At 39.5% G+C, this 23472-nt stretch overlaps 1 protein-coding gene across 1 annotated transcript in view; it reads left to right on the forward strand.

Moving 5' to 3' along the window:
• Window positions 1-23472, forward strand: part of SARNP (SAP domain containing ribonucleoprotein) — a 52504-nt gene that overhangs the window by 10089 nt on the left and 18943 nt on the right. The window contains exons 2-9 of the mRNA XM_079938335.1: window positions 2973-3072; window positions 5832-5878; window positions 6102-6169; window positions 9818-9869; window positions 10709-10782; window positions 11233-11261; window positions 14449-14474; window positions 15993-16061. Of these exons, the coding sequence (XP_079794461.1) occupies window positions 2973-3072; window positions 5832-5878; window positions 6102-6169; window positions 9818-9869; window positions 10709-10782; window positions 11233-11261; window positions 14449-14474; window positions 15993-16061 (465 nt within the window). The remainder of the gene's footprint in view (window positions 1-2972; window positions 3073-5831; window positions 5879-6101; window positions 6170-9817; window positions 9870-10708; window positions 10783-11232; window positions 11262-14448; window positions 14475-15992; window positions 16062-23472) is intronic.

A 23472-nucleotide genomic window follows, 5' to 3' on the forward strand; every position in this document is an offset into this window, starting at 1 on the left:
ACAACCAGTTGTACCAGTCTGTCAGCTTCAAGTCTACTAGATCAGCATCCTCTGCAGAATCCATCACCGACTGTCTGTTTCCCTGTCATCTGGAGGTTTTTGTAAACTTTTGTCCATATCTACACAGTTTAGGGAAGGAAGGAGAAGGGAGGAACAACTCTATTAGAAAGTTGAATTTTGAATTGCCTGAGTATTTACATTCCTTTTCCCTAGGTGGTCTTAGTGTTACTTAAACGAGGAAAAGAAAGAAGGAATGGAGTCTTCTGAGGAAGATTAGGAGTTATAGGAAGTAAAGAAATTGTATTGCTTTGTAAACAAACACCCTCTAAACATACACACACACACACACACACACACACACACACACACACACACACAGAGTAAATGATATATTTAAAATGTTAGGTGATCTCTAAGTGCCAGGGTTACATAAGACTTTTTTTTCCTCTATACTTTTCAGAATTCTCTAACTATTCTACAGTGAACATGATACTTTTATAACCAACAAAATTCTTAAAAGTGTAACTAAAATCAAAAGACTTGTTCTCCAGGAAACTGAGAAAAAATAAAGTACCAACATGGGAAAGATCAAGATTCTTACTTAAGGTCCATTACTTAAGAAATGGACCTTAGAGATCACTTAGAATCTAGATTCTAGATTAATACTATTCACTGTATCATCTGTAGGCCAGTGCTCATCCATGAACTGTTACTGGTTAATGATGAGATAAGGTTAAAAAAGAAATTAAGCTTTTAGAAACTTTTATAGCAGTTTGACATCACTGCTACATCCAAGTGTATGATCATTTTTCTAGTAATTGATTTTATTGTTTCTTTACAAAAGTATTGGTCCACAACCTGGTTGGAATGCTATAAAAACTTGGCACCCCTATCAGTCTACCCATTTAAAAATATATTGATCTATGAAATGCAGAAATCTGAGAAGCAGTCATTCTGTCTGATCTTGTCTAACCCTTCACCGGTGTCTGTCTAACACAAAGTGTTAGTAGCTGCCAAGCACTATTGTAAATGCTTTATGAGTATTTGCTGGTTCAGTCTTCATAACAACCCTATGCTGTAGGTACTGTTGCATTATCCCCATTTCATAGGAAACTGAGGCACAGAGAGGTTATGTTACTCACCCAAGGTTACACAGCTGTAAGTGGTAAAACTGGAATTTGAACCCAAGGTAGTCTGACTTCAGAGGCCATGTTATGCTTTGCAGCCACTCCACACTTAATGGGTGATTACCTACCATGTTTCTCAATAGGGGGTGCTGTTGGCTTGTTGAGTAGAACAAGTGTTCCACATAGTATCCCTCCCTGCCTGCCTGTCCTACTCACTGAATGCCCAATGAGGAAAAAAAAAAAAAAGCTCCCCTCTCCATTTCCAAATGTTTCCTTGGTTGAAAACCTTCTAGAGCTGACCAGCATATTCCCTTAGTTGTAAAGTTCTATAGGAATCTGCTTTCTAACTTCTGGTTGGTCTTAGATCTGTACTTTGAAACTAGTAAAGTCTTTTTTCAGGACAAATATCTATCTGTGCACTGATCTGCATATAGGATTTTTGGAGCCTTCCTTTTCTTGGTTGTTCTCCTTGGATCAGCATGTCATTACACTCCTTAAAATGAGAATATAGAGCCCAGTAAGGCTATTAATCACTTAATATAGATTCTGGGGCTTCCCTCGTGGCACAGTGGTTAAGAATCCACCTGCCAATGCAGGGGACATGGGTTCGATCCCTGGTCCGGGAAGATCCCACGTGCCGCGGAGCAACTAAGCCCGTGCGCCACAGCTACTGAGCCCGTGTGCCGCAACTACTGAAGCCCACGTGCCTAGAGCCCATGCTCTGCAACAAGAGCCTCAACAAGAGAAGCCACCACAATGAGAAGCCTGCGTACCACAACGAAGAATAGCCCCCACTCGCCGCAAGTGGAGAAAAGCCCGCGCGAAGCAACAAAGACCCAACGCAGCCAAAAACAATAAACAAATAAAATAAATAAATTAAAAAATATATATAGATTCTGTTTTTTTAGTTACCCTTAACCTAGAATTACTTTGGTAGCAAATCATACTGTTAGCCCTCTTTGCACTTGTAATCATCTAAAACCCTGACTGAGGTCTTTATCCTTTGAGTTACTGTTGAGCCAGATCTTGTTCATCTGTTTTTTTTAACAATTTAAGTTTTGAATATAAGTGTAGTACTTATAGGTATACCTTATTTCTTCTAAATTGAGTCTTCATTTTGGCTTTTTGTTTTCCCTGAAGAGCCAGCAACACCCCCTGACATCCCCACCCACCCACCTTTAGTTCTGTCAGTAATCCATTAATTCTTCCTCCTTCTGTTGTCTGCAAAGTTGATAAGTATACCTGTTGTATCTTTAGTCAAGTTACTGATTTAAAAATCTTCAACTCATGCCATGTCATGGCATGCCATTACATATTTTTTTCCATTTTGGCAAAGATCCTTTATGTGATTCATTATTGACATTAATCTAGCTAACACATCTACCTAATTCTGTGGTGGACAAACTTGTATGCATGTATATGGTAGATTGCAGTAAAGGATCTGGGATAATAGATAGTAAGGAAAATCTGCTTTTAGGTAAGTAGATATTCTACTTAAAGATTGATTCTTTCCTTATATGAGCTGGTACAGTAATTGTTCAGGAAAAAAAGACCACCCCCCCTTAGAAGTAGCTAAAGACTTATGTAATAAATGTATGAATAGATCAGAATTTGATTAAAGTAGGTTTATTCTTCACCATCTGTTAGAAAAGTCCTCTTGCATATTGAATATTGTTAGGGGGAAGCAGATCATCTTTGTGGACCTAGAAGCTTGGTGGGATTAAGACAGTAGTTTTGGGTGGATCTTTCATTTCTTTTTCTTTCTTGTGAGAACTACCTCTTTTTTTTTCTCCCCCACCAGGTTCATTCTGTAAATTAAGGAAAAGCTTTATTCTTTTTTCTCAGCTTGCTGAACTAAAGCAGGAGTGTCTTGCTCGTGGTTTGGAGACCAAGGGAATAAAACAAGATCTCATCAACAGGCTCCAGGCATATCTTGAAGAGCATGGTGAGTTCTTTGCGGAGGCAAAGAGTGATGTGAGTGAGGGGATTAATTTTTTTTTTAATAAATTTATTTATTTATTTTTGGTTGCGTTGCGTCTTCATTGCTGCCTGCAGGCTTTCTCTAGTTGCGGTGTGTGGGGGCTACTCTTCCTTGCGGTGCGCGGGCTTCTCATTGTGGTGGCTTCTCGTTGCAGAGCACGGGCTCTAGGCGCACAGGCTTCATTCAGTAGTTGGGCTCGCGGGCTCTAGAGCGCAGGCTCAGTAGTTGTGGTGTACAGGCTTAGTTGCTCCGCGGCATGTGAGATCTTCCCGGACCAGGGCTTGAACCCGTGTTCCCTGCATTGGCAGGCAGATTCTTAACCACTGTGCCACCAGGGAAGCCCGAGAGGATTAATTTTTAGGCTCTGCCATACAGAAGATTTCTTCTTTTCCTTTAGGTTGTTGATGATGTAAGATTTTAATTAACTCTATCAAGAAAACTCTTATCATCTAAAATAGTGGTTATAATGAGAAGAAATACCCCCCTTTTAAAAAGACATTGTAATTTTATTTCAACAAATTATTTTCAAGGAAGTATGGGAAAGCAAGCATCATTAGACTGAGAATCGGAAGATTTGGAGTCTAATTCCTCTTGAGCCAGAAATTTACTAGGTAACTTTGGACAGCCGCTGTTTTCAGGCTAAGTGTCTTTTGTAGTCTGTGAAGTGAGACAAGTGTCTCCACCCTTGAAATCCATAAACCTAAGTAATCTCTGGTCCCTTCTAGCTCTGACATTCTCCAATTCCACTTTAAAAAACAAACATACACTTCATTTAAGGCATAGTATCATCCCTCTCTAATTTTAATTTATTCCCTTTTATTCCCATTCCTTTTATCCCAACTCTCTTAGGCAACTATTCTAATGTGTTTGATATATATTTTTTGTCTTTGTCCTTATAAACCGTGTAGTGTTGTTTGGTCTACAGTAATTTTATGTAATTGGCAATGAGGCCATAGCCTTACTTTATTGCATTCTTTTTTCTCCAAGTACTGTGTGTTTTTTTGTTTGTTTTTGTTTTTTTCTTTTGTGGTACGCGGGCCTCTCACTGTTGTGGCCTCTCCCGTTGCGGAGCACAGGCTCCGGACGCGCAGGCTCTGGACGCGCAGGCTCAGCGGCCATGGCTCACGGGTCCAGCCGCTCCGCGGCATGTGGGATCTTCCCGGACCGGGGCACGAACCCGCGTCCCCTGCATCGGCAGGCGGACTCTCTACCACTGCGCCACCAGGGAATCCCCAGTACTGTGTTTTTTTAAGATGTAGCAGTCATCTAGTCTATTGATTCTAATTCCTGCATGGTATTCTATAATGTAAAGAATTCACCATGGGCTTCCCTGGTGGCGCAGTGGTAGAGAGTCCGCCTGCCGATGCAGGGGACGCGGGTTCGTGCCCCGGTCCGGGAAGATCCCACATGCCGCGGAGCGGCTGGACCCGTGAGCCATGGCCGCTGAGCCTGCGCGTCCAGAGCCTGCGCGTCCGGAGCCTGTGCTCCGCAACGGGAGAGGCCACAACAGTGAGAGGCCCGCGTACAGAAAAAAAAAAAAAAGAATTCACCATGTTTTATTTAGTTCACCCAGTGACTGACTCCTGAACTACTTCTTTCATATTCCCTTATATTCCTGTGTGAGAGTCTTGGGGGTATATACCCAGGAATGGGGTTGCTAATAAATATCTGTTCATAAATGTATACTTAATATGACTAAACACCACTAAATTGTTTTTCTGAATTGCTGTATAAATTTCATCATCAGCACATGAGGATTCACTGTCCTAACAAGTGGCCTAATTTTTGGTAATCTGTTAGTGGTTTCAGTTTACATTCCTCTACTTACTAAAAAGTTTAAACATGTCCTTTGTTCGTGGTTCTTTGGCTTTCTCCTTTGCCCATTTTTCTTTTGGGGTTCTCATCGTTTGCTTGTTAGTTCGCAGGCATATCATATATTCTAGTGACTGTTCCCATGTTGGTTTTAGATACAAATATCTTCTTTGACAGTCGTTTCTTTTTCTGTGGTATCCTTTCCTATTTTGGGGTGTTTTTTTTTTTGTCCTTAAAAAAATATCATCTTAATCTTTTTTTTAATTAATTATTTTTTGGCTGTGTTGGGTCTTCATTGCTGGCCGTGGGCTTTCTCTAGTTGCGGCAAGCAGGGGCTACACTTTCGTGGCATTGGGCAGGCTTCTCATTGCAGTGGCTTCTCTTGTTGCGGAACACGGGCTATAGGCGCACAGGCTTCAGTAGTTGTGGCACACGGGCTTAGTTGCTCCGCGGCATGTGGGATCTTCCTGGACCAGGGCTCGAACCCATGTCCCCTGCGTTGGCAGGCGGATTCTTAACCAGTGCGCCACCAGGGAAGCCCCCTTTCCTAGTTCTGAAAAATAAGTTTTTTGCATAGTACTTTTGCTTCTGGGTTTTTTGTTTTGTTTTTGTTGTTTTAGAAATTCTTCCCCACCACTAAATTCTGCCACAGTACTTTTTAATTAATGTTATAGTTTGACCTCATCATGTTTAGTTCTTCAGTGCAGCTGGAGTTCAACCTCTTAATTGATGTTAGTTAGGTAGAGAATATAGTTTTTATCTCCTCCACGTGGAGCAAATTTTATGAACATTTCTGCCTTCATTATTGAATTTTATTTTGGGAAAGCAAAATGATTATAATTTTAGCCTAAGTACAGTGATCAAGATGGTTTTGTAGCAGGGCTTGACCTGATTATTTTAATATTCTTTAGCTGAAGAGGAGGCAAATGAAGAAGATGTACTGGGAGATGAAACAGAGGTGAGTTGGAGAGAGTAAGGTTAGTCACTGGCCTGGCAGTGTGCCACTGCCTTGGTCACGTTGCTAAACATCAATCATTAGAGGGCTTCAATGCTAACTCGTTAGAGGAGCATAAAGGGGGAATGAAGGTTCTGAAAGATTGGTTCGTTTTGGAGTTCTCATATTCTTTTGATAGGTATTTACTCTTGATTTATTTTAACCATCTTGTTTCATTTGGTTTTAGGAAGAAGAACCGAAGCCCATAGAACTGCCTGTCAAAGAGGAAGAACCTCCTGAAAAAACTGTTGATGTGTAACTATCCGTTTTTTATAATGAGAACAGAGCAGACGGTTCTGGATTTTTTAGTGTTACACTGTTGACCTCTTATACATTCCCATTGGAATGTATACATTCTCTTTTTTTTTTTTAAATTTGGTTGCATCGGGTTTAGTTGTGGCTTGCTTGCTCCTTAGTTGTGGCATGCGAACTCTTAGTTGCGGCGTGCATGTGGGATCTAGTTCCCTGACCAGGGATTGAACTCAGGCCCCCTGCACTGGAAGGCGGATTCTTTACCACTGTGCCACCAGGGAAGTCCCCCATTGGCTTTTTCATTTCTCATTAGATCATACATTTTCAGAAAGGTCTTGTTCATTTCAAGTACATGGTCCCAGTGAAGCAAAGTAACTTTGTCTCTAGGTTATGTAATAGATACTTAGGACCAAGAGACTTCAAGCCCAGATAAAGTTTAGTTCTCTTAGCCTTTGTTGTATCACCGTAATAGATGATTCTTTTTCTGTATAGAGAATCATGCACATTTTCTGCATATAAGGAATTTTGTAAGGGAAGAGGGTGCTGAGCAAGGTTATGTCTCAACACTGTATTCTCTTTTCCTTTTTGATTTACAGGGGAGGAGGGGAGGACAAAGTACTAGAGTGAATAGTGGATCTTGATTTATTTAAATTATTACACAAGGTTGATCATAAACATTTTTTTTTTTTTTTTTTGCGGTACGTGGGCCTCACTGTTGTGGCCTCTCCCCGTTGCAGAGCGCAGGCTCCGGACGCGCAGGCTCAGCGGCCATGGCTCACGGGCCCAGCCGCTCCGCGGCATGTGGGATCTTCTCGGAACGGGGCACGAACCCGTGTCCCCTGCATCGGCAGGCGGACTCTCAACCACTGCGCCACCAGGGAAGCCCGATCATAAACATTTTTTATTTGGGGTTTCCCCGCAAATGTCCGGCCGTCTTATACTCCAGCATGTCAAGAGCAGTTGAGTCCTTTTTAACATTTTTGTTCCTCATAGCTGTATTAATCCATTTAATTATAAAAGACAATTAAAAAAAAAAGACAATAGATGTAAAAAGTCAAAGTCAAACATTACATAGAGGAATATATAAATTGAAAATTAAGTACCCTTGTCTGCACCCCCACCTGACTTCCCAGAGGTTTTCAATATATTCTTTTGGAATATTTTATATGTGCATATACAGATACATATGTACATGCATATTGTTAGTTTCTTGATTTTTTTTTCACATATGGAGATCTTTCTATATCATCATATAATGTCTTTATTTAAATATTAGTTATAGGGACTTCCCTGGCGGTCCAGTGGTTAAGACTCCATGCTTCCACTGAAAGGGGCACAGGTTTGATCCCTGGTTGGGGAACTAAGATTGTGCATGCCTCATGGCATGGCCAAAAAAAATTAGTTATATATAGGCAAGGTTCTAAGTGTTTTACATGTATTCTCATTTAATCGTCACGTCAACGCTATGAAATGAGGATAATTATCCTAGTAAGTGGTAGGTCTCTCTTTTTTTTTTTAGCTTGTTGTTATGGGATATTACAAGTATATACAAAACTTAGGAGAATAGTAAATAGACCCCCATGAACCCATCACCTAGATTTAGTTGTTATCAACTTAGAATCTCATTCTTTCTGGCAGCTAACAGTATACTCCATTCTGTGGATGAACAGTAATTTCACCAGTCTCCTGTTGATGGACATTTAGATTATTCATAATTGCAAAAAATACAGTGCATGTTCACATACAACTAATTGTAAATTTATGCAGGTATATCCAAAGGATAAGTTTCTAGCAATGGATTTTCTGCATTAGAGAAGATGTGCATTTAATGTTTTATTAGATTTTGTCAAATATTACTGCTTTCTAAAGCCATTTAGTTATCATCCATCATAGGAGGTTTATGTTTAGATATAATGCCTTGAGGAAATGGCCGATGGGATAGCTTTAAAATAGAGATGTTTTGGGGAGTTATGGGGCAAGAAGGAAGATGAAATAAATACAATGATAATTGGCCTGTGTGGGTTAAAAATTATGAAGTTTGAAAATCTGTAGTTTATTTTTATAATATGTAAAATGTGTAATTCCCTTGTTTAGAGGGCTTTAATTTTATCAGTGAATTTCTAAACAAAGAAATTGAAAATGTGTGTGGGAGGGGTTGTGTTTTTGCTTGTTAGAGGGATAGTAGTGGTTAAACTAAAGTATGTACAGAAAGATTCTGGGTCCCCGTAGTATGGAGAATGTTTTGTATGTGACTATGCGTAGGGGCGAAACTTCTGAGTGAAGAGAAGAAATTTCACATGAGCCCCAGAATATGACGTTATTTATTGCTTGAGCTTAATTGTGCCTGAGGGAGTTGGAACAGAGCTGAAGGAAGCTTCTTCTTCCTGGTTCCCTTTCTGCCATGAAGTGTACTGATGGGAATGTGGAGGAAGTCATTAGCCTGGTGGTTTGGTGAAGAGGGCTGCTATTTTAATGGCATTGGACTTCAAGTAGAACATTAAACTTCAGTGTCCCTTTCTGTCTGCACAAAACAGAGAGGATTGGGGAAGGAAAGATGGCTGGGAAATGGAAAGAAATCGGAAATTTCTTTAAAGTCAGAATGTACAGGGCTAATTTAGGTCCTTAGAACATTCAAAAGGAGATCCCCTTGCTTTGTCTTTTGCTTGAGTTTCTCCAAAAAGATACCTCTGTTTCTAGTTTGATTTTTTTTCCCCCCTCCTCAAGCCACAGCAGTTAAATATTGCAGGACTTAGTTATGGTCAGCAGGGGGCTCCCACTGCTTATCTGTCAGTCCAGGGACCTCCAACAAAAGGATGGAGGAGAGAATAAGTTCCTGTTCCAGAATTGCTTCCTCTGAAAATGCCATTAAACCATTACTACCTTTCAGGGCATCAAATGGGAAAAGTGTCTGGGATATTGGAACAAAAGCCTCCCATGTCTCTAAATGAGGGACCTTAATGAGACTGGTTATGACCCACAGTTTTATGGGAGTTGTTTGGTGGAGGGTTAATGCCCTTCCATTTATCCTGAGTACTTCCGAACTTTGTCTCCCGCCCCCCTGGTCCCCCCTCTTTTGTTTTCTCTTAAACCTTTTGACTGGTAACTTACCATGTTTTCCTAATTCAAACTCCCCTTAGCCTTTTTTCTTCCCATTCCCTTTGGCATTTTTATTTATCCCACTTTGACTGTTCCAGCTGGAGCTACGGTCCCATGGGAGATATAAGGGATTTGTAAAAGAAGGAAACCAGACCTTGTAGAGCACTCATTAATTGTGATGAAAATTGAGAGCTGGTATTTAAATGAGGGTTAGAGGAATAGTCATTAGTCCAAAAGTACATTTAAAGTTCCCAAAAGTAAATGAAATGATTTCCGGTGTACTTTGAGCATTTCCCTCAGTTCAGTATATTTAACCAGACTTCTTTCCTTGTTACTTTCTTATACTCTAGCAAAGTAGCTTAGTCTGTTATTTAAACTCTTTTATCAGTAGACGACACTTCAAGGAACTAAAGGTCTAATGGGCTTCATGTTTTTTTGGTCTGAAGGGTGGTAGAGAGATATGGGACAGAGGACATGATTCAGGTGAATTCTTATACACTTCAAAGGTTTTGGTTTAGAATATCAGTCTTCTGATTTTAAAAATCCCTTTTCCAGGGCAGCAGAGAAAAAAGTGGTAAAAATTACATCTGAAATACCACAGACTGAGGTAGGTATTCTTTCAGAAGAGCAGTCTATATATATATATCTTTCTGTTTCTTACCCTTTATTTTGTCTGTATCATCACTTTAAAATATTTACTCATAGGCAGAAAATGAGTATTGACAGATTTTGGTATTGATACATTTTTCTACCGGCCACACTTGGGAATATATTTGGGCTGGCATAGTCACCTTTGAGGCCGTAGTCTTTTTGTATAGTATTCTGGTCTTAGTGGTAACTCTTTTTAAGATGTTTACAAACTAAGATTAGAGTTTGAGAGGATTGTACCTTGGAAGAGATGAAAAGTTACAAGGGAAGATGTCACTCTTAAGTTACTACTAGCTAGCTGGTGAGATTGAAATTTCTCTGGATCCTATCTCAAGATCTCTGAAAGTAGGTTTCAGTGAAGATCTGTGGGGTTTTTTTGTACTATTAAAGTAGAGATGGCATAGGACAACGCTGCCTCATTTCTAACTGAAAGAGTACAACTAGTGTTGGAACCAAGCTGTTCCTTTGATCCATTTTCAAAGGTCAGTCAAACGCAGCTTTTGTCTTCTTGGCTTGATACAGAATGCGGGTTTTATTTTATTCCTTCCCTTTTGTTTTTGAGGACATGAATGTAATAATAGTCTTTTTGTGTTTGCTTTCTGGAAAGGACTGTTGAGTTAAGCCCTGGGATGGATACAACCTGATATCCTCTGTGATTGTCAGTATAACTCAGTTTGGACCTTAAGAAATTAATCCCGATGTTCTAGAGATACACACCTCTAAATGACTTTTCTCTTAAAAGAAGGAAACCAGAAATTGAATTTTTCTCTTTCCCTTCTTTTGTCTGTTATCATTTAGAGGATGCAGAAGAGAGCTGAACGATTCAATGTACCTGTGAGCTTGGAGAGTAAGAAAGCTGCCAGGGCAGCTAGGTGAGTGTTCCCAGCCTTTTAGACCTGAGATCGTGGTAATATGAAGGTGAGGGAATGTGTTCCTAGGTTTTAAATATAGTTGTTGATTTTAAGTAGAATAGAGGCCTTGCTGGAAAGAAATACTCTCTTGGCTCTCTTCAGAACGTATCTGCTGATTGGTTGTAGTAGCTATAGATTGGGTTTTATTACCAAGCAGGGTTTTTGTAATAGGTAAAAGTCAGGAACTGACTGCTACTCCCAGTTCTGATAAGGCTACCTTTTAACTTATTCTCTGGACTCTTGGTGAGAAAAAGAGTCAACTGAACCTCTTTCATGGGGTTGTTAGAATTAGCTAATGATTGCAAGGCTTGAGATCACAAGCAAGAAGTGCCATATGTATACTTGACACGGAGACAGACAACCAGGAGTGTGAACAGCTTCCTAAAATTTAGCTTGTTTTTCTTTCTACAGATTTGGGATTTCTTCAGTTCCATCAAAAGGTAAGAGTACAGAGACTTCTGAGAAAGTTATCTTTATGTTTTTACTTTTTTGGCACAACAGATTCCATTTCTCCAAATTAAGGTAAACTTGTTAGCTCTAGAAGCCTGTAAGAGGTTATTATATCCACCTCTTTGCTCTAGGTAAAACCATACTTAAGCCTTCCTGGGCAATTTAGAGAAGGTGCTAAAGTTATGAGAGAATAGGAGGAAGTGCCAACATTTGTTTTCCTTTTCTTGGATCTCTTCAGAGAAGTTTCTAATACCTTCTTTATTCTGATGTCTCAAGTTAGCGTGTAATTATTGTGTACTGTCCAGTGTTATATTGCCTAGTGTGAGTGGCAAAAGGAAGAAAAGAGTCCTTTTTATTTTTTTTTTCTCTTTTACCTTCTAGGAATTTACAAGGGAATAATCTTGGATAAAAGACTTAGCCACAAGGATTATCACAGCGTTATTTATAGTGATCAATAACTGGAAACAATGTGATATACAATAGAGAATTGGTTGAGTAAATGTGTACCATAGTACAGTTAGAAGACCATGAAGATGTTTAAAATTATACTGAAGAATATTTGTCAGACAGATAAATGGAAAAAGCAAGTTATAAGATATTTGTAGTATGTTCCTATTTCCCAATAAAAGTGCAAGTATCGTTAGGAAAAAAGGTTAGAGGGATATATACTAAATTGATAACATTCATTGTCTCTGGTGGAATTTTGAGTGACTTCTTTTTGCTTGTCTGTGTTATTAAAATTTCTACATTGAATATGTATTTGTAATAAATTAGGGGGAAAAGTTACTCTTTTTATTTTATTTTTATTATTATTTTTACTTTATTTATTTATTTTTGGCTGCATTTGGGTCCGTTACTGCTCACGGGCTTTCTCTAGTTGTGGTGAGCGGGGGCTACTGCAGTGTGCGGGCTTCTCATTGCAGTGGCTTGTCTTTGTTGTGGAGCATGGGCTCTAGGTGCCTGGGCTTCAGTAGTTGTGGCACGCGGGCTCAGTAGTTGTGGCTTACGGGCTCTAGAGCGCAGGCTCAGTAGTTGTGGTGCGTGGGCTTAGTTGCTCTGCGGCATGTGGGATCTTCCCAGACCAGGGATCAAACCTGTGTCCTCTGCATTGGCAGGCGGACTCTTATCCACAGTGCCACCAGGGAAGTCCCTCAGAGACTTTAAATGTAGTCTTCTGATCCAATGCAGTCTTCCTAGTGACCTGTTAGTAGTGTCAAGTCTGTTAAGAAAATGTCCTCCAAAGATCTTGTAGAGTTTTGCTGTGCCTTTTAAAAGACCAGCAAGGGACTTCCCTGGTGGTTCAGTGGTTAAGACTCCACCTTCCAATGCAGGGGACGCGGGTTTGATCCCTGGTCGGGGAACTAAGATCCCACATTCTGCGGGGCAGCTAAGCCCATACACCACAACTAGAGAGCCCGCTTGCCCCTTAACTACTGAACTTGTGTGCTCTGGAGCCTGTGTGCCACAACTAGAGAAGCCTACGTACCACAACGAAAGATCCCACCTGCCACAAATCAGACCCGATGCAGTCAAAAAAATAAATAAGTAAAAATAAAAGACCAGCAAAATTCTGGTCACTGTCACTACATGCTTTAGAAACAGAATATTCTCTGACATTTAGTTATATCAAGAGAGAGATAATAGGATTGGTGATGGTACAACAAAAATTTTTAATATTTATTTATTTATTTGGCTGCACCAAGTCTCAGTTGCAGCACACAGGATCTTCGTTGCCATGTGCAGGATCTTTTTAGTTGTGGCATGCAGGATCTTTAGTCGAGGCATGTGGGATCTAGTTCCCTGACCAGGGATTGAACCCGGGCCCCCTGCATTTGGAGTGTGGAGTTCTAGCCACTAGACCACTAGGGAAGTCCCAGAAGTTTTTAAAGATATTATTAAATGGTGCTATTTGAAGAAAGGCAAAAGTTAAAATTAATACTTAGCCTGAAGAGGAAAACTGACCAATAAAATAATGTGTAGGTTACATTCAGTGTTACTCATATAATCCTAGAACTACAGAGTAGCTCTTAAAAGAGTAGAATTTGGCAACATGTAAAAGGAAATACTGTTTTATGAGTGAGGACATAAAAATATGTAACAGTTCCTAGTACATAGGTTATGGTAAAAGTTGAGTCCATACCTGAAAGTTTATAGTGGAAAGTTAGGGAACCAATTACAATATTGAGATTGCTTAAAATAAAATTCTGAGAAGTTCTAAGTAAATAATTATTGACTAGCTTGGGGTTGGGCCTACAGGCTAATATGCTATTTGCTTCTTAGTGATAATTTCAGGACAGAACATTCGCTTTAAGAAGCCATAATTTTAACTCATTATAATAGTAACTCTGGTCTTTTGTCCAGATAAGATGTTTTTCTCTTTTTTTTAACAGCTTTATTGAGATATAATTCATATATCATACAACTCATCCATTTAAAGTATATAATTCAGTGTTTTTTATATATTCACAGGGTTGTACAGCTATCATCATAGTCTAATATTAGGACATACTCATCATCCCCAAAATAAACCCCATACCCATTAGCAGTTTTTCTCATCCGCTCCCTCTGCCCCACCCCACTAATCAACCACTAAGTTTTTTCTATATATGTAAGTTTGCCTTCATATAAATGGTATCATACAATTCATGGTCTTTTGTGACTGGCTTCTTTCACTTAACATAATGTATTCCAGGTTTATCCCTGTTTTAGGATGTATCATTACTTCATTTCTTTTTATTGTTAGATAATTTTAGGTTGTATTGATATATCACATTTTATCTACCCCTCAGTTGATGCACATTTGGGTTTTCATTTTGTGGCTACTATGGCTAATGTTGCTGTGAACATTCATATACAAGTTTTCGTGTGGATATATGTTTTCATTTCTCCTGGGTATATACCTAGGAGTAGAATTGCTAGGTCATATAGTAAACTCCATGTTTAACTTTGAGGAACTACCAAACTGTTTTCCAAAGTGGCTGTACTATTTTATGTTCCCAACAGCAATGGGTGCAGACATGGTCTCTAGATGTAATCTGTGCCTTTTCTTTAACTTCATAAGATAAAGGACATTTGTCCTATATATGATTTCTATGCTATCTAACTTGATTCAAAGACATCAGCTTCCTTTATGAGTTTTAAGAATATTAAATAAAACTTTTAAATTTATTTCCTTAGGCCTGTCATCTGATGCCAAGCCTATGGTAAGAAATCTTTTTTTTTTTTCCTTAACCTTGAGAGCCAAATCTTAACTCTGTATAGTTAGTTAAGTTACAGATTTCCTTCTCCCCAGATCAGAGGAACCTGAGATAATATGAGTTTGGTGACTGTTTTCAGTACAGTGTCTTATGTCCTAAAGAGAAAGAATTGTTTGAGGCACTGAGAGGTCAGGAAAATTGCTGCATCTTCAAAGTCATTATAAACATCTTCCTTCCTACCACTCCTCTTGAAAGGGTAGATTTTGTTAGCTAGAGGACAATCCATATAACTCTTTGTTTTATGGTACTGGAGTTTTAGGGCCTCATGCAGTGGCTTTGGATAATGTCAGACTCTTAATTACCACAAGAGAATCTGTGGAAGCAACTTATGAGTTCTATTTTGTAGGTACTGATAATTTTCAACACTACCTGTCAAATACCAGAGAATAAAGACTAGGATAGTACGCCTTCTGGACCATTATGACTTGTCAGCATGTTTAGAAAATGCAAGCAAATGCTGTGAAATATGTTTAGCTTTATGAAATCCTGCTCTTGGAATTACAGTTTAATAATATAAGTGAAGGTGAAATGTTTTAGTAGTAGTAGTAGTAGTAGAAGTTAGTAGCAGTAGTAGTAGTAATGATAATGTCCCAAATATCCTTATGATAAGTCTTCTATATCAAGTCTTCCAAGAAAAAGGAAGGAAGAAAATTGAATTGGGTACTGGTAGTAGATTTGTGTTCTGAAGAACGGAGAGCTGCAGTGATAGTTTCTCTTTGCTAGGGCATAGGGTTAAGAACTACTTGCAAAGGCTATGTATAGGAATTAACAATTTTGGACTGTGAATGATGGACTTGTTTGGAGGTGATGATTTAGACATTTGTTTGCTTTTTCAAGCAGTGTTTGGCCTACTTTGATCTTAAACCCTCCCTAGGCTTTTGCCACCTTTGATGAATGAAAGAGGCAGGGCTGAATCTTTCACTGCATTCCAGGAGAGAACTTTTAATAATTAGTGGCATGGATGAGTGCTGCTTAGTTTCCTAATTTGGCACATAGGGTATCTTTGATGTTGTATAGGCTTATTTGAACTCTTAGCTTTGGACCGTAGTTTGTGCCTTCTGTGTTTTCTGTTTTGATTTTTTTCTTTTTTAAAATTTATTTATTTTTGGCTGCATTAGGTCTTCATTGCTGCCTGCGGGCTTTCTCTAGTTGCGGTGAGCAGGGTCTACTCTTCGTTGCGGCACCTGGGCTTTTCATTGCGGTGGCTTCTCTTGTGGAGCACGGGCTCTAGGCGCGCAGGCTTCAGTAGTTGTGGCACGTGGGCTCAGTAGTTGTGGCTCGCAGGCTTTAGGGCGTAGGCTCAGTAGTTGTGGGGCACAGGCTTAGTTGCTCCGCATGTGGGATCTTCCCGGACCAGGGCTCAAACCTGTGTCCCCTGCATTGGCAGGCAGATTCTTAGCTACTGCACCACCAGGGAAGTCCCTGATTTTTTTTTTAATATTTTTTTTCCTATGTTTTTTGTAGGTTAACCTGGATAAGTTAAAGGAAAGAGCGCAAAGATTTGGTTTGAATGTCTCTTCAATCTCCAGAAAGGTAAGGTACTATTTTTGCAACATTAGAGCAGCTTGGGGCTACATAGTTTGGAAATGACTGTCCTAAGAATAGAACTGGCTACTCAGCACTTCATTTAATGCAGTCCTTTGACTATCACCTCCTCTCACTGACTATTGATTACATTATGGCTATTGTTTAACAGAATTAATTGTTTTTTTCTACGGATTGTTTGCATAGCTGCCATGCTGGCTATTAGAACAAGGTTTATATTTCTCTTTGTTGAGTTCAGTGACGTTACATCTGCTTTAACTTCTGATATAGGCATAATGGAAATTAAATAATCAGGGGAAGACAGTCTTGTCTTTAGGTCAAAGGTACCTAAAAGTAAAATTTGGAGGTTCTTCGGAACAAAACTGAGAAAATTGTTTCATTCTTTCTGCCCCTCTGCTAACTGATACTGTTTAGTGTAAGCAAGATGACTTTGTTGATACCATGCAGTGGGGAGTGATCAATTCTACAGGGATTGTTATGTTTGGAGTTTTGCTATGCACATTGGAGAAAATGCTAAGGACTTTCCTGTTTGCCTAGAGCCGGTAGTCTCTTAATCTTTGTTCTGTGAGAATGAGAGCATGTTTCTTGGTTGTTCAAGTGGTGGCAGGATTAAAGGAAGACTATTTCAAACCAGAAAAACCATCATTAGGAAAAAAAAAATTATTTCCCACTAAATATGGAAGCATTTAGCTCTCTAGAAATCCATTAGAAAAAACTTACCTGACGGTAGTTATATTTTTGCTCAGAAAAGAAAAATTGAGTATATAAAAATAAACATTAGTTGTGTCCCTGTGAGACTCATAACCTTGTACACAACTGTGCTTCATCTTCCTTCCCTTTGGGTTACATTTTTTGTGTTTACCAGAAATATAACATCATGTCTTTTTGCCCAACTTGATGCTGAGACCATCGGTATTCAGTAGGAGTATTTGGTGGTTTATGTGGAATAAAGTAAAGGAGTTGAGAGGTAGGCAGAATATATGATTCTTAAACCACAAGCAGCTTAATAGGGAAGAATTATTATAAACCAGAAGTCATTTGTGTTTTGCAAGATGGTCAGGGGAAAAGGTGCCTTGGATCCGTGGCCCTTCTTATCATCTATCTCCTTGTTTTGTATATGAGGCCTAGGTATCTGAGAATCTCATCAATAACTTCACTCCTTTAGAGAATTGTATGAGTTTGTGTGTTGGAGGACGGAGGGAACAAAAGGTACCCACTGAACTGAGAAGGTATCTTGATACTGAAAAATGAGGCAGGCAGCTCCATATATATAATCAATGGAGTAGTTTATTACAGGGTAACTTACTTACAGGGTAGGATGAGGTAGACGACAATCTGGAAGCATTCACAGCTGCACTCCACACTGCTGAGGGGCCATTGGGCCAATTTTATACTTATAGTTAACCCAGGGTTTGGGGGTACATGCTTGGAAACAGGAAGTGCATTCCCAAGTCAAGATTTATGAATGGGTAACTAGTCTTGTGGGCACCATGAATATATCAGTGAAGGTTGTCATTGTTGTTTAGAGACTAACAGAGTATAGAGACCACCCAGACCTAATGATCATTAAACAATATCTATTAACTACAGAGCCCTTGATGACAGAGAAGAGTTGTACTACACAGTACAGCCCTAGGTAGAGTCAGTGGAAGGACAGGAAGAACTGAATGGACACAAGATGGCATCAGTTATGCCAACAGCCATACACTGTGTGTTCTATCAAAATTAACAAAATTGAACACAATATCTCCTACTACTTAGCTCATAGGGACACATTCCTAAGAGGAATTTGTCTGTCACTCTGTGCTGCCCACCTGAGTTATACAAGGATATCAATCTTTTCCCTTCCCTTCCCTGGAATCTTTCTCTATATTTGACCTGTTTTCAGCCTCCACAGGAGGCTGAGTAAATCATGAAGGGATACATTTATTGATTTTGAGCAAATTACTAAACTTCTTTGATCCTCATCTATAAAACTGGGAGTAACACCTAACATCATGTTTGTGTAGAATAAATGTATATTTGTAGTTCCCTAACGTAGTGACACTTTGACCCTCTATAAATTTTATTTTTGTTTTTATGTATTTTTAATGTATTTTTTAATGCTTTAAAATTTTTATTTATTTACTTTTTTTTTTTTTGGCTGCGTTGGGTCTTTGTTGCTGCGCGCAGGCTTTCTCTAGTTGTAGCGAGCAGGGACTACTTTTTGTTGCGGTGCGTGGGCTTCTCATTGTGGTGCCTTCTCTTGTTGCGGAGCTCGGGCTCTAGGTACACGGGCTTCAGCAGTTGTGGCACCAGGGCTCAGTAGTTGTGGCTCTCAGGCTCTAGAGTTCAGGCTCAGTAGTTGTGGCGCATGGGCTTAGTTGCTCCGCAGCATGTGGGATCTTCCCGGACCAGGGATCAAACCTGTGTCCCCTGCATTGGCAGGAGGATTCTTAACCACTGTGCCACCAGGGACGTCCAGACCTTCAATAAATTTTAGTTTCCTTCCTTGGTTTTCAGTTCTGGTTTTATCACTTTGAGTCAATTAACTTCTGTGTTTCAGTTGATCATTGATAGGATTACAGTTCCCATTTTAAATTCTAAAGGGTTAAAATGAGATAATGGTAATTGGCAGAACTCTAACTATGAGCTCTGTTCTCTAATAACATTCATTGTCACACACATGTTCTAGAGTAGTGCTTTGCGAATTCTGTGACGAAAGACTAGTTTTTGTTTGTTTTTTTTTGTTTGTTTGTTTTTTTGCGGTATGTGGGCCTCTCACTATTGCAGCCTCTCCCGTCGCGGAACACAGGCTCCGGACGCGCAGGCTCAGTGGCCATGGCTCACGGGCCCAGCCGCTCCACAGCACGTGGGATCCTCCCGGAATGGGGCACGAACCCGTGTCCCCTGCATCGGCAGGCGGACTCTCAACCACTGCGCCACCAGGGAAGCCCGAAAGACTAGTTTTTAAAAATTTCCAATTCATTGTTGAGAGGTACTTTTGCGAAATAAAATAAAAATGTCAAAGAAATGTTAAATTACTTGGAAGTTTCTAAACTCTCAATTTCTGGACTTATTTCTAGACTGATAAACGGTTTAGGGATCAGGCACTAGGAGGCAGACCACATTTTGAGTAGCACTGTACTAGAGTATACACGATTTCTTCCAAGGACCACTTTGCTTGGAGGCTTGTGACTTTCTGAGATGTCCTTTTTGAGTATAGGTTCCATTTACATTGATCATAAATCCTGATTTTCAGAATTATCCTAATTTCAATGGTTTGTTCTAAGTTGCCTCACAAACCATTAAAATGTCCCTGCTATTTTGCTATCTAGACCACCACTGTTCAGTAGAACCTTCTGTGATGATAGAAATATTCTACAAAATATTGTTCTTTTAAATAATCTGTTATCTAATATAGGCATATCTCAGAAATATTGTGGATTCAGTTGCAGACCACCACAATACAGTGAATATTGCAGTAAAGTGAGTCACAAATAAGCAGTGTACATACCTAAATTGAAAACTACTTTATTGCTAAAATAAAAGTGCTAACCATCATCTGAGCCTTCAGCAAGTTGTGATCATTTTGCCAGTGGAGGGTCTTGCCTCTATGTTGACGGCTGCTGACTGATCAGGATGGTGGTTGCTGAAGGTTGGGGTGGCTGTGACAGCTTCTTTTCTTTTCTTCCTTTTTTTTTGCCAAAAATGCATTTTTTATTTAAAAAATTCTTGCTTTTAATGTCCTCAAACAACCAATGCAACCAAGTGGCATTCTGAACCTCAGACTGCCAAGGAGTGACTAAGATGCAGCTGAAATAATTGTGTTGTAAGATAATTTATGCTTATTATTTATTTTTAAAAATTCAGCTTTATATACGAAAAAAGATGTTTCAGCTCCTTCCTAAATTTAGTACAAAATGCAGTGTATAGAAATATTATATCTATTCCTTGTTCCTGAATGTTACTTTCACATAATTAATAGATTCTCCAAATTACTTTGCATTACAAAATCACTTGAAGTAGAATTAAGGATGGGACAGATATATAAATTACATTATAAAATTAATTTAGAACTATATAAAATAAATCATCCTTGTCCAGGAGTTGTACAAAATGAAGGAAATATTATATGTAGTTTAATATATATGTAGTAAATATAAATCATATGCTGTGTGGAGTTCTAGACAAATGTGTTTCCTAGGCAACTTCTTAAAATAAAACAACAATGGGGCTTCCCTGGTGGTGCAGTGGCTGAGAGTCCGCCTGCCGATGCAGGGGACACGGGTTCGTGCCCTGGTCCAGGAAGATCCCACGTGCCACAGAGCGGCTAGGCCCGTGAGCCATGGCCGCTGAGCCTGTGCGTCTGGAGCCTGTGCTCCGCAATGGGAGAGGCCACAACAGTGAGAGGCCCGTGTACCGCAAAAAAAACCCAAAAAACAATGAAGTTTGCCATGTTGATTGACTGACTCTTCCTTTCACAAATTATTTCTCTGTAACATGCAATGCTGTTTGATATCATCTTACCTACAGTAAATTCTTTCAGAATTGGAGTCAATCCTTTCAAACCTGGCTGCTGCTTTATCAATTAAGTTTATGTAACATTCTAAATTCTTTGTTGTCATTTCAGCAATATTCACAGCATCTTCTCCAGGAGTATATTCCATCTCAGGAAATCACTGTCTTTGCTCATCTGTAAGCAACTCCTCATCCGTTCAAGTTTTACCATGAATCGTAGCAATTCAGTCCCATCTTCAGGCTCCACTTCTAATTCTAGTTCTTTAGCTGTTTGCACCACATCTGCAGTTACTTCCTCTACTGAAGTCTTGAACCCCTCAAAGTCATCCATGAGGGTTGGAATCAACTCTTTCCAAACTCCTGTTAATGTTGATTTTTTTTTTACCTCTCTCCATGAATCACAGATGTTCTTAATGGCATCCAGAATGGTGAATCCTTTCCAGAAGGTTTTCAATTTGCTTTGCCCAGATCCATCAAAGGAATCACTACGTGTGGCCTTATGAAAAGTATTTCTTAAATAATAAGATTTGAAGGTTGAAATTACTCCTAGATCCGTAGGCTGCAGAAGGGATGTTGTGTTAGAAGGAGTGGAAACAACATTAATCTCACTGTACATCTCCGTCAGAGCTCTTGGGTGGTGACCAGGTGCATTGTCAGTGAGTAGTAATACTTTGAAAGGAATCTTTTTTTCTGAGCAATATGTCTCAACAGTAGGCTTAAAATATTCAGTAAACCATGTTGTAAGCAGACGCGCTGTCATCCAGGCTTTGTTGTTCCATTTATAGAACACAGGCAGAGCCCTAGGATTTTCGGAATGGTAAATGAGCATTAGCTCCAACTTAAAGTCACCAGCTGCATTAGCCCCTAACAAGGGAGTCAGCCTGTCCTTTGAAGCTTTGAAGCCAGGCATTAACCTCTCCTCTCTAGCTGTGAAAGTCCTAGATGGCACCTTCTTCCAATGTAAGGCTGTTTCATCTATATTGAAAATCTGTTGTTTGGTGTAGCCACCTTCATTAATTATCTTAACTAGATCTGGACAACTTGCTGCAGCTTCTACATCAGCACTTGCTGCTTCACCTTACACCTCTATGTTATGGAAGTGGCTTCTTTCCTTAAACCTCAGGAACCAAGCTCTGCTAGCTTCAGACTTTTGCAGCTTTCTCACCTCTGTCAGCAGCCTTCATAGAATTGAAGAGAGTTAGCACTTTCCTCTGGATTAGGCTTTGATTTAAGGGAATGTTATGGCTGGTTTGATCTTCTATCCAGACCACTTAAACTTTTTTTCACATTAGCAATAAGGCTGTTTCTCTTCTCTTTCTAAAGTTCCTTGCAGTAGCACTTTTAATTTCCTTCAAGGACTTTTTCTTTGCATTCACATCTTGGCTAACTGTTTGGTACAAGAGGCCTAGCTTTTGGCCTCTCTCAGCTTTTGACATGCCTTTCTAGCTTTTGATTTAAAGTGAGAGATGTACAACTCTTCCTTTCACTTGAACAGTTAAACACCATTGTAGGGTTATTAATTGGCCTCATTTCCGTATTGTTGTGTCTCAGGAAATAGGGAGGCCTGAGAAGAGGGAGAGAGATGGGAACGGCCGGTTGGTGGAGCAGTCAGAGCACACATATTTATTGATTAAGTTCTCTGTCTTTTATGGGCATGGTTTGTGGTGCCCCCAAACAATTACAGTAGTAACATCAAAGATCACTGATGACAGATCGTCATAACACATATAATAACGATGAAAAAGTTTGAAATGTTGCAAGAATTACGAAAATGTGACACAGACATGAAGTGAGCAAATGCTGTTGGAAAAATGGCTCCAGTAGACTTGCTCAACATAGGGTTGCTGCAAACCTTCAGTTTGTGAAAAGTACAATATCTGTGAAGTACAAGTCGAAGCACAATGAAACAAGGTATACCTATACACTAGTCATTAGCCACATGTGGTTATTGATCACCTGAAATGTGATCAGTAGTCACATGTGGCTAATGATCAGTATAGTCACACAATAGCTAGTGTGACTAGGAACTGAATTTTTAATTATTTTAAATTTAAGTAGCCACATGTGTATTGGACAACTCAAGTCCAGCTTATATCTCCCACACAGCTCATACTTGGAAGTAGAATAGAAATCTTATCAGACCACCTGTTTGGATCACTGTTTCCATAGCCCAGAGTTTTTTAGTACTTGTAGAATATAAGCAGTTTCAGAGTGAATTTGTAGGAGGAGAGAAATTGGAGGAAAGGGAATAAGAGATAAGCAGAGGAACTGTTCTTTTTTTCAAGTAACTTTTTTTCTAGAACTTAGTGTTCTAGACCCAAATCATGAAATTGCAACTGGCTGCGTTCTCAGTAAGAGTTGCTTTGTTCGGAGTCCTGTGTTTAACAGTTCTCTATCACCAGAGATGATTTGCAACCTAGTATTGGCTTGGCCAGAGGTTAGTGATATGATTAAATTTGTATTTATGGAACAGCCAGAGCAGCACAATTATGTCCACCTCATCCTGGGGTCCTGGGTTCCAGTATAGCCTCCTCCTATGTAATTTGGTCATCTGTCTTTAAGTCTTACAGTTGTCCAGGCACAGATTTTATTCGGTTAGATATGGTGCAAATAGTGGAGGTTAACAGGTGATGTGAAGAAACCTCTTCTTCATCCTAGTATCCTAAAAGGGGCAATGAGAGAGACCCACTCTCTGTCACCTCATTGCATGGAGTTTGTGTTTGCTTGATCCAGCTTAAGGCCCTCATTGCATCATGGTTTCTCCTCAGTAGAATCCGCTGCATACCAGTGGATATGATAAAGAGAGAGAATGGTGCGAGAGGAGTGAGCCGTAGTGTTTGTGACAGATTTTTTTTTTTAATTTTTATTTATTTATTTATTTATTTTTGGCTGTGTTGGG

This window comes from Stenella coeruleoalba (assembly GCF_951394435.1).
Source record: "Stenella coeruleoalba genome assembly, chromosome: 11".
Taxonomy (NCBI): domain Eukaryota; kingdom Metazoa; phylum Chordata; class Mammalia; order Artiodactyla; family Delphinidae; genus Stenella; species Stenella coeruleoalba.